The sequence below is a fragment of the Schistocerca serialis genome, chromosome 4 (assembly GCF_023864345.2).
Source record: "Schistocerca serialis cubense isolate TAMUIC-IGC-003099 chromosome 4, iqSchSeri2.2, whole genome shotgun sequence".
In the NCBI taxonomy this organism is placed as follows: Eukaryota; Metazoa; Arthropoda; class Insecta; order Orthoptera; family Acrididae; genus Schistocerca; species Schistocerca serialis.
This window is the reverse complement of record NC_064641.1, coordinates 570,829,586-570,844,343: the sequence shown is the minus strand read 5'-3', so window position 1 is coordinate 570,844,343 and position 14,758 is coordinate 570,829,586. Positions and strand designations below refer to the sequence as shown.

The following is a 14,758-nucleotide window of genomic DNA, read 5'->3' as shown; positions in this document are numbered from 1 at the left end:
TATACAGTGGTAATATGTAACATAACAATATCAACCAGTATAGGAAGTTACATAAAGTTACTCATACATTAGGAATAAAATAACACAACTGTTGCACACTGTACTAACTTAAATTAGTGAGCAAAGAATATACGTCACATCGTAAAAAAGAAAGCTATTAAAAAGAGGTCAATATTTCATGTTATGCATAGATAATCACGGTATAATTCTATTGCAACGCCTGTGAAACAACTGGAGTAAAACAATATAGTCATATACCGACGAGTACAGGCTGAACGCCGACCGGTGTGGCAGAGCGGTTCTAGGCACTACAGTCTGGAACCGCGCGACCGCTACGGTCGCAAGTTCGAATTCTGCCTCGGGCATGGATGTGTGTGATGTCCTTACGTTAGTTAGGTTTAAGTAGTTCTAAGTTCGAGGGGACTGATGACATCAGATGTTGAGTCCGATAGTGCTCAGAGCCATTTGAACCATTTGAACAGACTGAACTACAAACATATGATTACATGCTGTCATATACTATTTAATTATTTATTTACAAGCCACGTTCCATAGGACCAAATTGAAGAGCAAATCTCCAAGGTCATGGAACGTGTTAGTAAGTGAAATTGCAACATAAAAATAATAACAGATAAAAGTAATATGTTTATGAACCCAAAGAAAGTCATTCAACAATACAGCAAGAATCAGCTTTATCTTTCTAAGAACTCCTCGAAAGAACAGAAGGAGTGTCCCATGAGAAAACTCTTCTGCTTCGATTTGAAAGCCCGTGGATTACTGCTAAGAGTTTTGAATTCGAATGGTAGCTTATTGAAAATGGATGCAGCAGTACACTGCACACCATTTTGCACAAGAGTTGAGGAAATCCGATCCAAATGCAGGTTTGATTTCTGGCCAGTTTTAACTGAGTGAAAGCCACTTATTCTTGGAAATAATCTAATGTTGTTCACAAGAAATGACATATTTTGAGAGGCCAGTGTCAAAATACCCAGACTCGTCAACAGGGGTCGACAAGAGGTTCGTGAAATTACACCACTTATTGCCCGAACCGGCCGTTTGTGAACCAATAACATTCTTTTAGAATGGAAAGAGTTACCCCAAAATATAATTCCAAACGACATAAGCGATTGAAATAAGCAAAATAGCCTAATTTTCGTGTCGAACGATCCCTCATTCCAGATACCGTTCGAATAGTATAAACGGCAGTAGTAAAAATGGCAGCATTAAGTCTTTGAATAAGGTCCTGAACGTGGGCTTTCCACGACAGTTTACAATGTATCTGAACACCTTGAAATTTGAACTGTTCACTTTCACTAATCATATGCCCAATCTGTGAAATTAAAATGTCAGGTTTTGTTGAATTGTGTGTTAGACACTTGAAAAACTGAGTCTTACTGCTTAGCGATAGTTTATTTTCTACAAGCCATGAACTTGTTTCATGAAATGCATTATTTGAAACCGAGTCAATGCTGCACACGACATCGTTTACTTCCAAACTAGTGTCATCAGCAAACAGAAATATTTTAGAGCTACCCATAATACTAGAGGGCTTATCATTTATATAGATAAGGAACAGGAGTGGCCCCAGCACTGATACCTGGGGCACACCCGCTTCCCCCTCCCCTTGACTGTACCCCACTCAGACCCCACATCACAGCCGTTATCAACATTGTGAATAATGACCTTTTGCTGTCTGTTGCTAAAGTAAGAGGTGAACCAGTTGTGAGCTATTCCCTGTATGCCTTAATAGTCTATCTCCTGGAGCAATGTTTTGTGATTAACACAATCAAAAGCCTTAGTTAAATCAAAGAATATGCCAAGCGTTCGAAACATTTTGTTTAACCCATCCAGTATCTCACAGAGAAAAGAGAATATAGCATTTTCAGTTGGTAAACGACTTCTAAAGCCGAACTGTACATTTGATAGCAAATCGTGTGATATAAAATAATCATTAACTTTAGCAAACACTGATGGCATAGTAGTGAAACATGTACCACTTACTGGAGGTCAACCCCATAACTGTCATGTTCCATACACCACTAATAACTAATAAAAGGAGAATATAAAATTACATCAGTGAAAATTATACATCACAAGCTCGTAAGATGCAACTTACTTAATAAAACATTTCTAGTGAACCAAACTATGAATCCAATGAAGTATACCGTAACGCATTCCCACGAAGCAGTAAGTACTGGAATATATGTAAAAGGGAAAACTAACGCCTGCTGGTAAGCAGGATTGTGGCTGGGTGATATACCAAACCATAAACTGTGAAGTAAGTCTAAAGAAGAGCAATGCAGTACATACGCAGTACATAAGAATGATACTCATTACCATCAGAACAACCAAAGGTGCATACCTCTACGTGTCATGTAGCCCTTAAGCAACGAAGAGAAAGGATAGAATGACCTACGACAGAAAAACCACCAGAAACCACGTGTAAAAGTATACCATTCACTGTGTAATATGTCAGTTAGTGCGTTTCTGATTACATGGTTAACTGAGGATGTGGATATCAAGGAGTATACCAGAACCCTGTGTCGGGTATCATCAAGCCATTAGAGGTTGAGGCGTGCAATCTGAATAAACACCCAAGTCAACTAATAGAACTAGTAGAGAGGGAAGAATTCACAACACTTGCACCATAATGCCAACCAATGTAGTGTAGCAACCATCGTGGTTACTTGTCGAAGAATGAATGTCAGCAAGCAAGTAGGTTAAGGCAACACTACCCTATGTCATCCAGGACTTGTGAATGAACTAGGAAGATACAAAAAACTAACGACATCGGTAATGCCTGAAGAATAGTAACTGCGTAGTTGTAGTGCAGCCTAGAAAAGCGATGTTACAAACCAAGTAATGAATATGAATAAAGAAAAATTCCTGTACATGCTGAAGATCATTAAAAACAATATCGTGTGTCGTTACACGTTTACTGTACGAAATTGTTAGCGAGACGTACGAAGATCACAAACTACGACTATGTATTCCTCATAGAGTGGTGTCTCATACGTACGGTACACATGAAAGCACTGCACTCAGTTCTGAGTCATAACCAGGAAATATGTTGCTGTATTTTTATATACAGGCAAACACAAATGTAAATTAGAACCCCATTTTAATTAACAATAACTAAAACGATGAGAAATTTAAGACATTCAATCTGTCGCACATTAGTCTTCAACCGTACTTGGGGAAACCCGTTATGAAATGATACATCACTCGATATCAACAGTTCTAAAAACATTGCCTGTTGTTATTTAATCCCTTCCGGAAAATATTCGGTAGTTCAAATTCTGTTATACTTTACCGACAAAAATTGTTTAATTAACCTATTGGAGCGACTCTGCCTAAGCGACTTTAATGAAGAGCTGCGCCTGCTATGCTGTACATGTCGTACAGTGGCCACCAAGAAAACAGAAGAGAGAAGGCCATTCCATCTTTCTACAGCTTTGCAAGTACGCAAAAATTTCAAGCTCATTTCTAATAATTTTAAAAAAATAGTAGCGAATACTACTTGACAAAATTCAAATGACGATGTACTTATAAACTGCGAAACTTAGTCGACTATTACAATACTTTATTACAACAGCGATGGAAACGTTTCTTTTCATTTCAGACAGGAGAAAATGTCTAATGCCTTGTGAAACACACGTGAAAAATTAAGGGACATCTGAAGTTTTATATTTACCTTCAGTTGCTATGACGTATACTAAATATAAAATAATATGCCGCAAATGATAGAAATCAAAGAGTTCTGCTGACAGTTTTCGAATATGTTTGTTAAATTGTATCTCTGACTAACATGCTGGTGAGTTTACGAAGAGAAAACTTCCAGCGAGATAGTTTATCCGAAAAAAAAAAACTGACATTATTTTACGAAACTCAAAGCTGATATTTTATTTCCAAGGTTTCTGCCCATGTACGCTCATGACGGAAGGCGGCATGTATGCTCTGTTAGGCTTCGTTAAGTGCGCAAAGAATTTCCAGTCAAAACAAGATCAACTCATTACATAAAGAGAAACAGTGAAAAATTGGGGCAAAGGACAATGCAGTATGACGAAATACGAATGGGAACAAATTCGATACAGGACTTGAGGAAACAGATCACAATAAGTGCATTGTAAGCAAAAACATCACTCCAGAATGAGATTCACACTCTGCAGCGGAGCGTGCGCTGATATGAAACTTCCTGTCAGATTAAAACTGTGTGCCAAACCGAGACTCGAACTCTGGACCTTTGCCTTTCGCGGGCAAGTGCTCTACCAGATTCGCAGGAGAGCTTCTGTAAAGTTTGGAAAATAGGAGACGAGGTACTGGCAGAAGTGAAGCTGTGAGGACGCGGCGTGAGTCGTGCTTGGGTAGCTCAGTTGGTAGAACACCAGCCCGCGAAAGGCAAAGGTCCCGAGGTCGAGTCTCGGTCCGGCACACAGTTTTAATCTGCCAGGAAGTTTCAAAATCATCGCTGTTGCTAATGCAACGCCTCTGCAAGCCATTAAAAATTTTCATCGACAGTTAAAGCTTCTGAAGCAAAAACTAAGTGAGCGGAGATGATTAACTGAGGTCTCTGAGTCAGGATAATCAATTTTTTTCTTAGCCGTCGCATGCTACATCTGTAATAGTAACCAAGTACAGTTTTACCCGCTTGCTCGTTGTTAAAGTCATCTAATCCTGTAGATTTACCTTCTCCCTTACATCCCTTTCATGGAGAATTAAAGTAGGTGCTCACATATGGAGATTCTGCCGATGTTACTGCAGTGTTAACACGGCCTACAGGCCGACTTGGAAATTCCAAAAGCTTTTGATGACATTTTATGAATTTGTGCAAAATTTCTATTTCTCCTTGTTCCTTCTTGTTGGACAGATCAGTAAAATTTTTCAATAAGTTCGATATGACAATTTTAGTTTGTTTTCGGGTGTCTTATCTCGTCCGGTGCAGCAACACAAACTTGCTCCTGCACAAGCCAATACACCTTCCCACGGAAGATTGGAGCCACCCGTGAACACATGATACCGTATGGGAAAACGAGCACATACACGTCAATGACCTACATCACTGCTACGGTGTACACAGGGTGTTTGCTTTAACTTGAGACACTAAGTATTTCAAAAACGACGCATCGTTGGGGAAAAAAAGAAGTTCGAGGTGACAGGTTGATATCAGTGAAGGAGACTTCTGTCTGTGCTACAACTGGCGATCTTCTAACCACCCATATTGCGTGGTCAGGATAAAATTTTCAAACGGTAGACCCCCACTTCTATTTCATATTCGTATTCTGAGACAAACAATAACTACGGTTTACTCAAACTAGTTTCTTTTCCATTCATGGTAGGTGGCACTGTAATAGACAAATATCAAGTGTGCCTGTTTTTGCAATTAAGAAGCGACGCATTCGGTACTACATTTCAGTTACGATGCAACTTTTTGTGATCTAACGGTTGACATTTTATTTCCGAAATTTACTTCGTTTTCCAAATTTGATTGTACGATACAATATGGTCAGCCATTTCAATATCTGGTTACAAAGTAAGCTTAGCATGATCCAGGAACAACGATATGGATGTTTTCTGTTCCCGTCGTGATGATTGATATCGTTGAGTCCCCTCTCACCATTGAGGTGCTTGATTTCGGTGAGGATCCACGGCAGGTGCCCTGGTCACTATCACTTTATTTTATTACACTTTTTATTGTCGTCTGTATTCCGCCGGTAGCCGCTTAGCGGAAAGGACGGGAGTTTCAGTGGTTGGATGGAATGACACATCGAAATCGGTACCGTGATGACGGGGTTGAAGGTGACGACCGAAATCAAGCATTCCGATGGTTTGGGGACCCAACTGTACCAACCACGTAGGGAACAGAAAACCTTACTTGCCAGAAATGTGATATTATTTGTGCTGTACCATCACATTAAAGCAGTCGGGTAACATGTGCACATCAGTATCAACTGTTAGAACACAAAGGTTTACATTTACTTAGAAAATGAAATGCAGGATCAAATGCGTCGGTTCTTGCGTGAAAAAAAAGTACACTTGATATTTGTCGATTACAACGCCATATACCACGAATTGGAAACACTGGTGTGAGTCAACTGTGTGTATATTTTTGCGTAGAATCCGAATATGCGATAAAAATTGGGGTCTCCCATTTGAGACTACACAGCTACGCCAGCCCACGTAGGAGGGGTGGTTAAGAGGTCAGCAGCTGTAGCAGAAACTTTTCATCTACAACTTTTTTCTGTACAATGCGTCGTTTTCTAAGTATTTTGTAGTCTCGAGTTAAATACCCTGAGAGTGGAAAGAAAGCCGTGACGTGGAAGAGTCACGAAACTTCGCGCCTGAGGACTGTAGGCAACGGCTGTTAACTATTTTTAGACGGCAACAATAGGGATTGTTAATAACTTCTGCAGCGAACAAGCTTATACAGAGATAAGGAGTTGGTGCAGGCTACTGACCGTTGACCTGGACGTTCCAGACGCCGTCGCAGGCGCCCCAGAGGCCGGCCATGGCGAAGAAGAGCGGCAGGTGGTGCGGCAGCGGCTGCCACAGCAGCAGGCCCGCCAGCAGCGCCACGTGCACCGCGGCGGCGCCCAGAACCACGGGCGGCCGCCCCGTCACCTTCACCAGCCAGCCCGTCGTCAGCGCAGACAGCGAGTTGCACGCGCCGTAGCACATCATCACGTAGCCTATGTTCTGCACGCCCCACGCGCACGTCACGTACGACTGCAACAACAGAAATGGCGGTCACTGTGAAATAGAATCGTTATCCTGCCTACCTCTATGTTAAGGGGCTAATGATATACTGTTTTTATTGAACCATGGCAACAGTTGGGCCAACGTTTCACCACGAGTAGATTCCACCCTTAAGTTGCACTCTCAAGGGATGTGAAAACGCACGTGGACGAGGATCGGGTGACGTCACAGCGTGGAATTCCATGTCCGACTACAGTGCGAAGCGTGAAATAAAGAATGTAGGCGTCAGATTTTTGTCTCGTGGAGAGGAACTACGGCGTTTTAACCACAAGCAGAACAAAGAAGCGGCAATCCTGTAAGGCGTTAAACATCGTAATTGGTGGGTTTCTTTGTCATAGAGTAGGTGGTACGAATATGAACTGTTTCAAAGCATCAGTAAACTGACGATCTCTTGAAAACGCTTAGTTTTAGGTATGATTATTTGTAATGAAATGACGGAAAACTACATGTCAGTAGATAACGGCTTTCTATAACTGATGTTTTTAGTATTATAACTTTTGTCCTGCGATAATTTCAGTGCTATCAAGAGATACTCTTTTTGGTGCCGTTTCCATATTAATTATACAGGGTGAATTAGTAACTATTGCCACCAAGAATAACTCCGAAAGTACGATAGAAACTGAGAAGTTTCTGGAACAAAAGTGACATAGGACAACGGGAGTCATAATGTGACGTTGGTTTATGTTGCTAGGTAGAGTCGCTTCAGATATATGAAGGTCAACTTTTTTTAATAGGATGGTATAATTTGGTACTTATTTTCTGATAGCGGCTATCGAGACGAATCCAATGATGTGTAACAGTAAGGTCTTTGGAGGTCAACATAGGTCACAAAGGTGGCATGAACGTCCATTTGCAGAAGGTGTTCGAAGCGATGACCGTTGGTATCAATGCAGTGCTGCAATCTTCTTATCATGGATTGAGTGGTATTCCTTATCACTTCGGTACTTATCGAAGCACATGCTCTGACAATTCTCCCTCGTATATCGCGCAAACAGTAAATATTCGCCGAATACGGCGTATCCATCTAATGTGCCATTGACATGTGAACACCATTCGACGGTTTCGCAATGCAACACTAATAGGAATGGTAAGACTAGTAACGGCGAATCAAGCGAATGTGAATGATGTATGCCTTCGAAGAACAAGTCGATGTGCTTCTCATTTACGAAGACTGCCAACGAAATTCAGTGAGATCTCGAGACTTACACGCCGTAAGATATCCTCAACGTACTCACCCTACACGTCGTACATTTAAGTACGTGTATGATAAAGTGAAAGCAATTGGATCTTTAAATCATCGGAAACATATCCGGCAAAGGAAAGTGGTACTCTTGCCACTGTGGTTCGATATCCTTGTGTTATTTCCCATCAAATCACAAGGGAATCTGGCATAATCCAGAGTAATGTTGTTCGTGTTCTGCATCGCAATAAATATCGTGCTTACCATATCACTCTGCACCAAGAATTAACTGGTACGGATTTTATGCGTCACGTTGAATTCTGCCGATGGGCTCAGCTTTAGATTCAGAGAGATGACACATTTATTAATTTCATTTTGTTTACTAACGAGGTACATTCACGTACCATGGAAGTGTTGATTTGCATAACATGCATTATTGGGCAACCGAAAATCCTTGTTGGCTGCAGCAAGTTGCACACCAACAACCGTGGTTGGTGAAAGTATGGTGTGGGATTCAGGAGGACAGAATTATAGGCTCCTATTTCATCGAAGGAAATCTTAATGACTGGACGTACACCACATCCCTTCAAGAAACATTAGGTCTGTTATTGGAAGAAATGCCTTTAGAAACAAGGAACAGAATGTGATATCAACACGATGGGTGACCGGCACACTTTTCGCTGATGGCCAGAAATGAGTTGCAGCAGAGACAATTCACAAATCGTTGGATTGGACGCGGGGATGTGTCGTGGCAGGCTCGTTCGCCAGATGTGACGCCTCTGGATTTTTCTTGTGGGGATTAGTAAAAGACATTATTTATAAAGACATTCCAACTACACCTGAAGATACGCGAGAGAGAATTGTCAGAGCAAGGGCTTCGATAAGAGCCGAAATGATAAAGAATACTACTCAATCCCAGATAAGAAGATTGTATCACTGCACTGATACGAATGGTCATCACTTGGAACACTTTCTGTAAATGGACGTTCATGCCACCTTTTTACCGTCGTTGACCTTCAAAGACCTTACTGTTACACATAATTTGATTCATCTCGAGAGCTGCTATCAGAAAATAAGTACCAAACTATAGCACCCCATTAAAAAAAAAAATCATATCTCTGACGCGACCCCATCTAGCAGCAAAAACCAACGTCATATTATGGCCCCTGTTGTCGCATGCAACTTTTGTCCCACAAACTTTTCAGCTACCCTCATACTTTCGGAGTTATTCTAGGTGACAATAGTTAGTGACTCGCCCTGTATAGTGCAGTTAAGACCATCGTGAGCTGTGAGCTCAGGAAAGGAAGGTAGCTGGTTCGTGTCGACCTTGTTCCCTTCCAAATGTTTTCACTTTTTGTCTTCTAAAGGATTCTGGACCGAACTATCGAACACAAGTTTTACACTCTTTGAGTAAAGCTATGTTTTAAATTTTTTGCATTCACAATGTGGTTTTTAATACAGGTTGGCGAACTTATTTTTTGGAAGCAGAATATTTTCTGGTAACAAATATTTTAATGTTAAATGAAACACTTCGATTAATTCCTGTCAACAATATTTTATGATTTATTTGTTTAAAATAATAGATACTGGTTATGGTATGTTGTTTCAAATAATGTGAAAAGTTTGGAATTTCAAGGATTCTACATGTGACACACTTCTGACCCGCATCTGACTGAGTAGCATAGGCCTACAGTAATTTTTGTTTTCTACTTCACATCCAGTTTTGCCGATGGCTGGGCTTGAGCCGTCAGATTCATTCCCGACCCTGCACACCCCCCTGGTTTCCTGTGTCTTGTATGGTTTTGTTTGGTTAGGTATTGGACAGCAGATCCTAGAAGTGGCCCGCAATTTTGATACAAAAAAGAGAAAAAAAGATATTATCACTGTTTCCGCCTGCTTTCTCTGTAGTAGGTAATATACTCACACTTATAAAAAAAAGTTCCGTTGTTTAGAACGGTCCCCCCCCCCCCCCCCAACTCCTTCCATTGGGTATGTGAATTAAAAGGGTGATGAAGTTTTAATCTCTATGTTCAAGAGGAATGCATGTTGTAGTGCACATGAAATTTTACGATCCATTATTTTGTGAGCTGATGTTTATTTGCTAGTATATGCTATTCTGGTTTGTATCTGTTAGCACAACAACTTCCTAGCCCAGTAATATGTACTAGCGAACTTATTTTTCGGAAATTACGATGTTTTTTAATATAAAAAATATCGCCAATGTGGTTTTACCTTATGTAAATAAACGGTTTTCTGCGGTTTAAGCCGATTTAATTTCACAATTACGACATATTTTGGATTACAGAGGTCACCAGTGTGGCATTTCTTGATGTATTAGTTTGTATATATGGAGTTTCACCACCTAACTCACTAATGTACAATGTTTACATGGAACCAAAGATTATAATGTAACTCTTGGTAAACTGATAGTACCATAGACAATAGATAACAGACTGCACATGACGTCATTTTACTGAAACCAGCCCCTAAGTCACGTGACTCGGGGCACGAAGCCGAGTATGTCACAATGCATTTATAGTGCACAATTGTTACAGATCAAATGTTCTGCTTTTTACAAGATGCAGAAGCAATAACCTTCACATATGCTCAGATTGGTCTTGGTTGGTTGGTTGGTTTGTTTGGGGAAGGAGACCAGACAGCGAGGTCATCGGTCTCATCGGATTAGGGAAGGACGGGGAAGGAAGTCGGCGTGCCCTTTGAAAGGAACCATCCCGGCATTTGCCTGGAGCGATTTAGGGAAATCACGGAAAACCTAAATCGGGATGGCCGGACGCGGGATTGAACCGTCGTCCTCCCGAATGCGAGTCCAGTGTCTAACCACTGCGCCACCTCGCTCGGTCAGATTCGTCTTGTTTTGTATCCTACAGACTAGGTAAAGTGACGAAAAACTCATTTGTGTGAGTGAATTACTTTAAAATACATGCAGAGGTATTCCCTAACTTGAAAGTCAGCAAGGATGTTTAATCCTTGGATGTAGAACTTGGTGAATGACTAAGATTTTGAGACGACATATGGTTAATACCTAACTCACTACACTAGTACAGTAAACGTTTTGTGATGTATTGCGCTTCCTATCTTGACATTGTTTCGGTATCTGTACCGGATTAAGCAAAAGTCAAAAAACCTACGAGCTTATTTTGTGTAAATATCTGACATTATGCACATAACAGATTAAAAAAAAAAGTATTCACTAAAGAACAGTTATTCTGACGCTTATTAAAAGAACTGTCAATACGTTTCAACTTGGCCACATGTAAAAATGATAACAACTGTTTTATCATCAGGTATTTCGAAGAAATTAGATTAACTGCACTACTACATGCGTAAGAGCAGTACTGTAGTTCGTTTAATTATGAAAACCAATGCCTGATTTCAACTATGAATGAGAGAAACTATAGCTGTCAGCTCCTCTTCACGCAGTGCGTAATGACAGGAAGGAGGAGGAGGAGATTAGTGTTTAACGTCCCGTCGACAACGAGGTCATTAGAGACGGAGCGCAAGCTCGGGTGAGGGAAGGATGGGGAAGGAAATCGGCCGTGCCCTTTCAAATGAACCATCCCGGCATTTGCCTGAAGCGATTTAGGGAAATCACGGAAAACCTAAATCAGGATGGCCGGAGACGGGATTGAACCGTCGTCCTCCCGAATGCGAGTCCAGTGTGCTAACCACTGCGCCACCTCGCTCGGTAATGACAGGAACTCAGTTTTCTATTTTCTGCACCTTGTCACGTGACTTAGATGTTGGTTTCAAGTGTTAACACGACAGAGATAGAGACATGTTATATATGGTCTATGGGTAGTGCTATGCTACCGCGTGTACTATAGTTTTCATCTCTGACATGGCATTGTCTTTGACTCTGTCCTTTAAAGACTGTATCCTTGATTGTTCGGCCTAATTTCATCTGTCAGTGCGTTACTAGCTGCCAATGTGAACTTCGCTTCTTGTACTCAGTATTGTAGAACATTTTTACGGGCTAAGGTAAGCTCAAAAGAGAAAATTACCTTTGTTCAAACTATGGTATAATTTTCCTGTTGTTTATGTCAGTAAGCAATGTACTGTTTAACTCTATATTTCCCTGTAATCTGTGTAACCACTATTGATTTGATTTATTCATTTTAGGCTAAGCTTGCTGATAGTCATTGACCAATACTAGTAGCGAACTGTACAAAATAAAGGACAGCTGAGGGTTTCACCATGAATTTTAACGATTTTGGATGTCTTATTCGTTTAATAGACGTAGTATCTCAAAAGTCGATGTTATTTATCATCAATGATTTATTTGATGCATTTCATGTTGTATATCTGGGTTTATTGTCTGACTAATGATTGCATATTGGCGGTAAGTATCTTTCCAATGATGGTCTGCAGCTTAAAAAAAAATCTATGTGATGAAATACGTTATTTCAGAGTGTTCGCAGTCAGTGCAACATCGAGAATAAGGATATTATGCAAACTCAAACTGACATTAGACACTTACCTTCACTATATTCAATTCGAAATAGAAAATGGGATGAAAATGCAGCTGAGCTAATGAATGACTTCCGCTAGTATATTTCTCACATCGTTGTACAGCATTATGTAGTGTTCCTGTGCCATCAACTCGCTGTTCAAGCCGTCGACGAGTGCAGAGTCTCCCTCATGACGGCCTCTCCCGCCGGAGGTCCGAGTCCTCCTCGGGCTTGTGCAGGTGTGTGTGTGTGTGTGTGCTGTTTTAGCATAAGTTAGTGTAAGTTAGTTTAAGTAGTGTGTAAGTCTAAGGACCGATTACCTCAGCAGTTCGGTCCCTTAGAAATTCACACATTTGAACAATTTTCCTTGCGATTTTTTCCGCTATTCTTCGACAACCAGTAACAGAGATCACGCAGCTACTTTACGTGCATGCAATTGAGTAAAGAAACTGTGTGGTTTGCGAGCCAAATAAAGCCGACGTCGGCTGCTGGAGAGCGCTGAAACCACAAATCTGTTTAACCACTTCGTCCCGTGTGCCGACGGTGCTGTCGCTCGTGAGGTCGCACGTCCCGCCGGCGTCCACGTCAACGTTAGCTGCCTCGTCCCATGTGAGGACACCTTTAGGCCATAAGTGGGTCCCTATTGAACAACAGAGATCCCGCCGTCAACTCGAGAGCAACAAACACACGCCGTCTTAGACTGAAACCGAAAAATATTCGTCTAAATAACGGCCAATGGAGTCATACAATGCAAGCTTCAATCAGCAATGTTTACTTTAACGAAAACGTACACGCTGGGACGCTGTGGTTGAGGCACAGGATATTTCACAGTTGGGTTCTGACGGTTCATACAGGGTGCTTAGCGGATAAAGTTTTGATTTGGAACTCATGTCCGAAGATGTAGCGTTTGGATATAAAATAAGTCCGAAGGTCGAATGATTTTAAAATCTCCCACTTCACGATACGCACACAGCGGAGGCAACGAGCTCTGGCCTGTGGGCTCTAGAAAGCCCATGGCGTGGGCAGTGTTTCGAATACTCGCCGTCGAATTCTCTTCTACGTGACGAAGGACGTTCTCTTCAAAAGTCAAACAGTGCAGCGTGTAGATGGAGCACCACAGTCAACCGTCCTAGTTGCGAACGTAACAATTTCTCGTATCCATTGTTGTAGTCGGATGAAAATGGCATGTTGGTTGGTTGATTTGGGGGAGGGTACCAAACAGCGAGCCCATCGGTACCATCGGGTTAGGGAAGGATGGCGAAGGAAATCGGCCGTACCCTTTCACAGGAACCATCCCGGCATTTGACTGAAGCGATTTAGGGAGATCACGGAGAACCTAAATCAGGAACCGTCGTCCTCCAGAATACGAGTCCAGTGCGCTAACCACTGCGCCACCTCGCTCGGTACATGGCATGTGACGCAATTACAACAACAACTGACGACGATGCCCTTAGCTTGTGTGCTTGCGGTGAAGCGGAGGGACTTGAAAATTATTTTAGATTCATATGGTGAATATATGGACAAGAGTTCCTTGTCAAGACTTTACCTGCTACTTCCAATCTACGACCTCTAGGAGTTTGTAATAGGAGCTGCTAGAAACACTGCATAAAACTATTCTCTGACGTTTCATTTCTAACGGCCGGAGATACTTTCGGAGGTAAAACAGCATCAAGGGCTCGAGGGGCCCACGAATTTATAGAGCTATAGAGATGGCGCCACCACTGGTCACGTGAAGCAGATTGAGTGATTATTTCTGGCTGGCGCCATGGTACTCCTTTAAAGTAGTCAGTGGTTACAAGATTTTAAACATGGCTGAAACAGCAACTGTTGAAATTCTTCACGGTAAATGATAACAGCCAAATAGTCGTAGGATAAAGATTTATTAAAATCCTTGACCACGGTTTCGGTATATCTAAATATACCTTCATCAGAAGTAAAATACACTAATATGACTTCCTGCAGTTGGGATACATAAAACAATTGTGCCAAAGGTTTAACTACTGTCGACGCCTTTGGCACGATTGTTTTATGTATCCCAACTGCAGGAGGTGATATTAGTGTATTTTACTTCTGATGAAGGTATATCTAGATATACCGAAACCATGGTCAAGGACTTTAATAAATATTTATCCAGCAACTGTTTGGCTGTTATCATTTACGGTGAAGTCAGTGGTTATTCTGTTGGCACAAAAGCCGACATCCAAATTCTATCTAAATTAACAGCTTCTTCTTTAATGTTGAAATTGTTATCGTGTTTGTAAATTTCTAAGGCGACATTATATAGGAGCTTGGCAAACCGTTGCCTTTGCTAAAACGCTAGTCTCACTGAGTTTCGTGGTTTCCATCTCGGAAAACT

The 14,758-nt window shown here is 41.3% G+C and overlaps 1 protein-coding gene across 1 annotated transcript in view; it reads right to left on the bottom strand.

Moving 5' to 3' along the window:
* Positions 1–14,758, bottom strand: part of LOC126474022 (UNC93-like protein) — a 413,395-nt gene that overhangs the window by 97,621 nt on the left and 301,016 nt on the right. Inside the window, exon 7 of the mRNA XM_050101427.1 lies at positions 6,456–6,723. Within this exon, the coding sequence (XP_049957384.1) occupies positions 6,456–6,723 (268 nt within the window). The remainder of the gene's footprint in view (positions 1–6,455; positions 6,724–14,758) is intronic.